We start from the raw sequence: 8,973 nt of genomic DNA on the forward strand, positions 1-8,973 counted from the left end.
TTCCCTACATGTGGCCCCAAAGATGGAGGCTCTGAAACCCCCTCTGTGATAGACCCAGAGATCCAAAGAGTGGCCCCAGGTGGCCCCAGGGACTCCCAGGAGGAGAGCTCGGCCTGGGCAGCACAAGGTCAGTGTGATTCAGAGGGTCACCTTCGTCCACACTTGTCCACTCTAGTACGGCTGCCTGGATGCAGCAGGTCTGCACTGAGAGCAGCTTGCCAGGGCCAGAACAAGGTGGTTATTACTGTGCAATGACAGAGTCACTTCCCCGGGGCCATGCAGTTAGGCCATGACAGAAGTAGAAGGCAAACTCAGCCCTGCAGTCTCCAAGTGCATGAGAAAGCACAAGCCAAAACTTCCTTCCAGGTTGCTAGAAGGTCTGGAGCTTATAGAACCTAAAGGACACTTGTTCTGTGCTAAGCAGGGTGTTTATACGGCCTCATCTGGTCCTTGAGCACCTCTATGAAGTAGGGCTAACCTACTGCATCGTGCAGATGAGGGACGGAGGCTCAAGCCACCCACGTTGCAGTCACAGACTGCAGTCGGCCAGCCTGGCCTGTCCCACCAGTCGCACTGCCCCTGCCACCACCTCCCTGGTATTATGCTAACACCGGTGGTGACAGATTGTCTGAGACTGACAGGGAGCTCTGTGGCAGTTACAGTAATGCCTGCCTCTGAGTAATACTAATAACAACAACAACAACAACAAAGAAATTATTTAATTGTTAGTAAGTATGGATTGGTAAAAGGTAGCTTGTTTCCAATGATGGAGTCCATTGCCAAAAAAGAAAAATGAATATTCTAGAATCCTTGTGGTGATAGATGGGGTATTTCTCCCTGAGTTGTACCTATGGGAAATGGAAGCCCTCCTCTCTGCAAGATTCCCTCTGCCTGGGGGTCCCAGGCAAGGAGAGAGGGACAATGAACTGTTGAAGGGGTCGGAAGACGCAGAAGGACCATCTGTCCAGCTCTGTGAGCCCAGGAGTTGCATCCGGTGTCTGGGTGTGGAGCCTGGGACGGGGTGCTGCTAGGGTCCCTATGACTTGCACCACTTTGCAGGCCTGCTGCACGTGCAGCCCTGACCGGCCCCAGGGCCAGTGGTTGGATTGACCACAGCACCAGGGCTGTGTCCATGCACTTTACCCTCTACAACCCTCCAACCCAGCTCTTCTCAAGCGTGTCCCTAAGTGCTGAGATGCTCCCCACTGGGGGTCTTACCCTCTCCTCCCTGCTGGAGTCAGTCACCATCTTCTGCAGTGACTCAGCCCCACTGTACCACATCCTGCTTCCAGAGGTGAGTTCATTGGGCACTTGCACCACTCATGGAACACAGGAGCTTCACCCAGGGCTGGGCACCCTCCTCCATCCAGGCCTTATGCTTTATCCGCAGCTGGATCTTAGCTCAGGCTGCCATAATGAAATACCGTACTCTGGGGGACTTAAATGGCAAACACTGATTTTCCACAGTTCTGGAGGCTGGAAGTCTGAGATGCAGGTGATGGTGTGGTCGGGTGCTGGTGAGAGCTCCCTTCCTGGCTTGCAGACAGCCGCCTTACTGTGTCCTTACGTGGTGGCGAGAGGGATCTCTGGTGTGTCTGGTATCTCTTCCTCTTCTTATAAGAACCCTAATTCCATCGTTGGGACCTCACCCTTATGAACTCATTTAACCTTAGTTGCTTCCTGAGAGGGCCCATCTCCAAAAACAGCCACACTGAGGGTTAGGGCTTCAACATATGAGCTGGCAGGGGGTGGGGGGTAAAGGAGCACACGCCTTTAACGCAATGGGTCTTGGTAAGATGGAATGTATTCCTGTAGTTTCCTTGAGCAATGGAAAGTACCAGAAATCATTCTGAACTTTTCCTCAGGAACTTTGCTGCCTTTTGGCAATATTTTACTTTTCTGCTATGAAGATCTCAGACCAGCTGACACTCCAGGTCAAGCATGTTTTGCCTCGGGAGTGAAGAGAGGAAATGCTGTGAGGTTTTAGACTCCAGAGACAGTTGAATGACACAGTCCATGTTGGGGTTGTGAATAGAGCCTCAGAGCTGTGCCTGTGTGTGAGCACAAAGGGAAGTGAAGGACGGGAGAATGGGCTGCTCCCAGGTGCTGCACTCACCTCGGGTACCAAAAACCATCCTCAAGATAAGTAATATTCTAGTGCAAAATAAAAAATCAAAATTCATGCCAAAAAGTTCGTGATGGACAAAACATCAAAATTTTAAACAAAGACAGGGTCAGTGCTACTGGTTTTTCCTTCTGTCCCAGACTCCAGTGTGGCTTGGCACACAGTGGTGCTATCCAATACCTCACATTAACCACCCAAAATGAACTTTTCTCTGATGACATTTGCAGCTTCTGATATTGGGCCTATGGGGCACAGTGCATATGACTCCAAAAGAAGATGGAAAGGAATGTGTAAGGCCCCTCCTGGTGGGCTTCCCTGGTGGCACAGTGGTTAAGAATCTGCCTGCCAATGCAGGGAACATGGGTTCAAGCCCTGGTCCGGGAAGATCCCACATGCCGTGGAGCAACTAAGCCTGTGCTCCACAACTACGGAGCCCATGTGACACAACTACTGAGCCCACGTGCCAAAACTACTGAAGCCCACACGCCTAGAGCCCATGCTCTGCAACAAGAGAAGCCACCGCAATGAGAAGCCCATGCACTGCAACAAAGAGTAGCCCCCGCTCACCGCAGCTAGAGAAAGCCCGTGTGCAGCAACGAAGACCCAGCTCAGCCAAAAATAAATAAATAAATAAATTAATTAAAAAACCCCACACATCTGTAATTTTTTTTAAAAAGAAAGGCCCCCCGAAAGTTCATGACCTAATCTGAGTTTGGGCGCGTGACCATCCGAGAGCCACAAAGCACTTTGTGATGAGCTGGGGGCGTGGAGGCAGGAAGGTGGGGTGTGAGATTAGTGCTCACCGTGTGGTTGTGGTTCACAGAGTGCTTTCGACACATGCTACCTCGTGTCAGTCTTCTGTGAAGCAGTGATTACCATTCTTCTTCCAGTCACAGGGATGTAGTGCCTGATACGCAGTCAGCACTCACTGCATGCTCACTCTTTCTTTGCTTTGAAATGAATGTTAGTGTGTGCCAGCACTACTCCCCAGAGGGAGGGAAGGGGGAATCCCCCAAAAGAGGACCTTTTTAGCTTAAAAGCGTCGACTCAGAGGGTCCACAGGAGCTCTACAAGGCCGACTTGACTCAAAGAGGTTATTTCCCAATGTTACTGAGCATCCTCTTCTTCCCCTTGTTCTTCTTAATGAATGAAGGCATGAATAAGTGAAGGCATGGACGAATGGGTAGCTCATCAATGGCAAGATAACCATAAACAGAACTTGAAGGAAATTCCTTATACAGGAGCTTTTAAAGGTTTTTTACTTGTCCAAGGAAACTGATAATATATATTTCGTATTTTATGTATTTCACAAATACATGAAAACATTCTTTTGAGCATCTTGAGGAAACACTGGGAGGGCCTGGCATGCAGGTTAGGAGACCTCATAGGCAGGAGAGTGATATTCACACTCCAGGGTTTCGAGGAGTTCAGGGCCCAAGTCAAACTCATTTGTGTCCATCACGCCGGGCACCGGGTGGGGTTTCCGTGCTGGATGCATTCAAACCACCCCAAGGGCCTGTGGAGCTTAGACCTTAAGAAACAATTTACCAGTATTTTTGTTCATCTGGTTTGTTTGTGTTGCCTCCCTCAGCTGGTCTTCCTGGTGCTCAACCTGACTCACCTCTGTTTCCAGTTCTCTTGCATGATCGGGAGTTTGCTCTCCAAGTCACGCAGGTGTTACAGCGAGCCCTTCCTTCCTCGGGAGCCCATCTGGTAGCCCTCTCTCTTCAACCTCGCAGCTCGCTCTATTTGGGGTGGGCCTCACCTGCTATGTGGCCTCCAGCCACCTCGTTACTCTTGCTGAGGAGGTGACTGACTGATTCCACAAAGGGTTATGTCAAAGGTTTATGGACCTCAGTCACAGGGTGTCATGGAATCAGATATGGCAGGTGTTCAAGGCAGCCAAACAGGGGCCACGCACTGTGATGCTGTCCAAGGGAAGACCTTGGCTCCGCCTGCACTGCAGCCTTCCCTTCTGACTCAACTTCTGTGGGTGCCTGCCCTGAGGGTTGTTAAACTGACCCCCCTCATAGAAACAGCCACAGGACTTGAGCTGGGACGTAAGCGAGAGCTGCCTGCCAGGTGCTGGAAGAATGAAGTGTCCTCACAACAAAAATGAGTGGTTTTCTACCGCTGGAGTAGGACACACAGACCGAGAGCAATACATGTGAGTGTGTGGATGGGGAAATGCATAGGCTCTGGAGGCAGCTGACCCAGCCCCCATAGTCCACATGCCTTTGGGAAAGTTACTTAACTTTCTACGAGCCTTCGTAAGGTGGGACCATGATACATCAGGTTCTGTTAGGGTCTGAGCGTGTGTGTATTTATATATACAGACACACACACAAATCCTTGGCACATGGTGAATGTTCCATAAATGATAATTATAATAACGACAGTAATTAAGAAGTCTTTATGGCATCCCTCAGGTCAGGTAGAGGCAGGTAAGGGGCCCTCTTCCCTATGCACACAGGGAACTCTGCTGACTAGCTGTCCAGTGAGGTAGCCACTAGCCATAGGAGGCTCTTGATACTGGAAGTGTGGCTAGTCCAAATGCAGATGTGTCAAAAGTGTAAGATACTCACTGGATGTCGGACACTTAGTATGAAAGTTAAGAGTGTAAAATATCTCATCCATAACTTTTACACTTGAATATGTGTTGAAGTGACAATGTTTTAGATATAATAAAGAAAATATAAAATAAATTTCACCTGTTTATCTTTACTTTTTAAAACGTGGCAACTGGAAAACTTTCTCTTCCACCTGTAGCATGAATGGTATTTCTCTTGGTTAGTCTGGCTAGAGCCTGTCCTGCCGTTTTCTCCAGGCTGAGCCATGCTGTTCGCTCTGCGGGGAGCCAGGGTGTGCCAGCAGAGACAGCTTGTCTGGGTTCAGCTGTCAGAGGCCATTCTTGACCTTGCACTAATTAATGAGGAAACAAAACACACAGAAAACCTTGATCCTTTGCCCATGTAAATTTTAAAACATCTAGCTTTCATTAAAAAAAAAATTTTTTAACATCTTTATTGGAGTATAATTAACTTACAGTGGTGTGTTACTTTCTGCTGTATAACAAAGTGAATCAGCTATACGTATACATATATTCCCATATCTCCTCCCTCTTGGGTCTCCCTCCCACCCTCCCTCTCCCATCCCTCTAGGTGGTCACAAAGCACCGAACTGACCTGTGCTATATGGCTGCTTCTCACTAGCTATCTATTTTGCATTTTGTAGTGTATATATGTCAGTGTTACTCTCTCACTTCATCCCAGCTTACCCTTCTCCCTCCCTGTGTCCTCAAGTCCGTTCTCTACGTCTGCATCTTTATTCCTGTCCTGCCCCTAGGTTCTTCAGAACCTTTTTTTTTTTTTTTAGATTCCATATATATGTGTTAACATACGGTATTTGTTTTTCTCTCTGACTTATTCACTCTGTATGACAGACTCTAGGTCCATCCACCTCACTACAAATAACTCAATTTTGTTTCTTTTTATGGCTGAGTAATATTCCATTGTATATATGTGCCACATCTTCTTTATCCATTCGTCTGCCAGTGGACATCTTGGTGAGAACAGATGAGATTGTACGCCCAAAAGTGCTTTCCCAATGAACTCACGTGTAGAAAGGTGAGAGGCCTTCATAGAAGCCCCTGGTGGGATGGACGTGGGTGCTGGGAGTGGATGTGGAGGTGGGAGGCTGGGTGGGGACCCTGCCTGCTATTTCTCCAGCAAGGAAGGTTCTGTTGGATCATCTCATTTATCTGAGCCACAGACTCCATGGGTATAATTGAATTAGGAGTGCTTCTGGTTTTTATGAGGATTAAGTTAAAAAAACATGCATGGAAAGAGTTGTTAACCTGTAACCTATTCTGTGCATACGAAGGGACGGGGGAGGGAGTCAACAGGCACTGAGTATTTCCCATGCCCCCCTCAGTGAATTAAGAGAATGAAAGGACAGCCACAGAATGGGAAAAATATTTGCAAATCACATATCCAATAAAGGGAATGTGCCAAAAATATAAAAATTGCTATAATTCTTTATTTATATGCATGTCTTCCTCTTTGGACTGTGAATCATATCCTATTATGTTTGTTTCACCATTGCCTGAATATAGTAGGATCTGTTGGTGGCTCACAGACCTGGAGCCACGCAGATCCACACTGGGGCTATCTAGATGCACAGTGAAAAAGGAAGATGAATTAGGCGCTCCAGTGAAAAGTGCATTCTAGTGGTGGATTCCCAGAGATCCAGAGAGATCGTCTGCATCTCAGAGCAGTCATCGTCACATGGCTGAGTGGCAGTGACAGTGTTCCTTGGCAAAGATGAGAACCGGAGAAGTCTCCTACTCAGGCTCATCCCCAGCCCCTGCCCAGCCCTGATGAACAATCACTGGGGAAGGGCTCCCCTCATGCAAAGATGAATTCCATTATGTAGAAGTGAACAGTCACAGTCAACACCAGTCACTGTGGGATCTGTGCAAACATACCACAGGGAAAAGCAGTAATTAAAAATGACCCAAAGAGAAGGAGATGAAGATCAGACCTTTGAAAACGGTTGCCACAGGCAGGTCAAACTGTAACTAAGATGTTCTCCACACACAAATGAATTCATGAAAAAATGAGCTCTTTGAAATAAGACTGCAAAGCCTGGATGAAAGAGTTAAAAAATGAACTAAAAAGACAATAAATTAACAGAGGTGAGGAAAGAAATGGAGAAGAAAAAAAAGGGATAAAAAGATACCAGAAATACAGATGAAGCAAGAGAGAGAGAGAGAGATTCACAGAAAAGAGAGTGAAGAATATGCATGACAGGCTTGAGACTAATCAGCAAAATTAGATTTTTTTTGAAAGTGTTAAAATTGATTTTAGGGAAAATATTACACATGGAAGTCAGACAAAGAAGAATATGCATAAGACAAAGAAAAGGAAAGGATATGTATAGTTAGTATCTCCCTCTACCCCCCAGAAAAAGCCCAGAAAATTTAAACAGAAAAACTATTTAAAGGTATAATTTAAGAAAACTTTCCTGAAATAGAGGTATAAATCTATATATTTTAAAAGGCATTGTATCCAAGGGAAGAAATGGATTCAAATCTATTAAAAACAGAACAAATCCATGTTGTACTGGGCCCAGTAGCCTCTGATGACTTCCCAGGAGCTGTGGTCACACCGGCTGGGGAAGGACAGGCTCAGCACATGGTTGCAGGGCTTGTGATTCTCAGGATGCCACGCACCCTCACTCTCCTGGATCTTGAGATCCTCCACCAACTTGTCCTCCATGATGCTGGCCCTGTGGTGGAAGAAGCCCTCCACCATCTTGAAGAAGTTGGGGTCATCCTCATTGTCAGCCACCACCTCACTGTAGTGTCTCCAGGTAGGTGGTAGGCTGCCTGCAGACCCAGCAGCGGCATGGCCAAGTCAGCTGCTGCCGAGCCCAGGGCAGCGGGCCAGGCACTGGACAGCAGCAGCGCTATACCCAGGCAGTGTAACTATTCTCTGGACTGAATCCTGAATTTGTCCTGTTGGTCAAATGATTAAGTTCTGCAGGAACTAAGGACCCACCCAGGTGGAGGATGGAATGATGTTGACACTCCTCACTTTGATTAACTAAAGCTTGGACTCTGTTGACATTTGCCCCAATTCTATGCTGATTCTCCTCTGCTCAAGCCCCTTCATGAATATGCATGTACCTTAGCTTAAAACGTCACCACTTTTGCTGTTAGGGAGACACTGCTTTGGGAAAGATCCCTGGTATTCTCCTTACTTGCTGCAAGTAATAATAAATCCTTCCTTCTCCCAGAAAAAAAGACAAACAAAAAAGAAAAGAAACAAACAAAAATTCTAATAAAGTTACTGGACTTAAAAATAAAGTTAGTGAAGAGATATGGGAACATATGTATATGTATAACTGATTCACTCTGTTATAAAGCAGAAACTAACACACCATTGTAAAGCAGTTATACCCCAATAAAGATGTTAAAAATAAATAAATAAATAAATAAATAAATAAAATAAAGTTAGTGGTATCTACTGACATCCAGATACCTTCCATTCCCCCAAAACTCAAGTTACTTCCAAGTGATTAAAATTTATTTAAATTATTTAGAAGTGTTTTTATTAATTATTATTTAAATCATTAAAAACTGTTCAAATGTGCAATCAGTAGGAAATTGGACAAATCATAGGAGAAACATAATTTTTGTAGAATGGGAAGTCTAATGACCAAATGTGTAAAAGAAATTAGAAGAAAAAAATATACATAAAAAAGATAGGGTACCACTTAGTACTTTGTAAGATAATGAAAAAAAAATTTTTAATTTAGAAGAAGTGTGACTATTATGCATTTATCTTCATACTATAAGGTTAATATTATTTCTGGATTATAGAATTAAAACAAGACAATGTATATGCTGATAAATGGTGTTTAGAGGAAAATCTATGGCTATGTTATGGAGTAACAACTAATGAAAGTAAACTAAGTATGTACTCAACTAAAATAGGCAGGAAAAATATACAGATGCACATGCACACACACTCAACCTGAGCAAAGCAGAGGGAAGTCTGTTTTATAAACTGAAAGCATATTTTTGTGTGTGGTGTTAAAGAGCATTCTAATTTCATTTCTTTACATGTAGCTGTCCAGTTTTCCCAGCATCATTTACTGAAGAGACTGTCTTTCCTCCAGTGTATAGTCTTCCCTCCTTTGTCATAGATTAATTGACCATAGGTGCGTGGGTTCATCTCTCACCTTTCTATCCTGTTCCATTGATCTATATTTCTGTTTTTTGTGCCAGTACCATACTGTTTTGATGACTGTAGCTTTGTAGTATAGTCTGAAGTCAGGGAGCC

General features: G+C 45.1%; 1 protein-coding gene across 1 annotated transcript in view; it reads left to right on the top strand.

Annotated features, from left to right (window-relative positions):
- Positions 1–3,842, top strand: part of PKD1L1 (polycystin 1 like 1, transient receptor potential channel interacting) — a 5,729-nt gene extending 1,887 nt beyond the window's left edge. Inside the window, exons 4-6 of the mRNA XM_007463693.1 lie at positions 23–127; positions 1,077–1,294; positions 3,717–3,842. Coding sequence (XP_007463755.1) covers positions 23–127; positions 1,077–1,294; positions 3,717–3,842 — 449 coding nt within the window. The remainder of the gene's footprint in view (positions 1–22; positions 128–1,076; positions 1,295–3,716) is intronic.
- Positions 3,843–8,973: the final 5,131 nt, after the last annotated feature.

This window comes from Lipotes vexillifer, unplaced genomic scaffold (assembly GCF_000442215.2).
Source record: "Lipotes vexillifer unplaced genomic scaffold, Lipotes_vexillifer_v1.1 scaffold759, whole genome shotgun sequence".
NCBI lineage: Eukaryota > Metazoa > Chordata > Mammalia > Artiodactyla > Lipotidae > Lipotes > Lipotes vexillifer.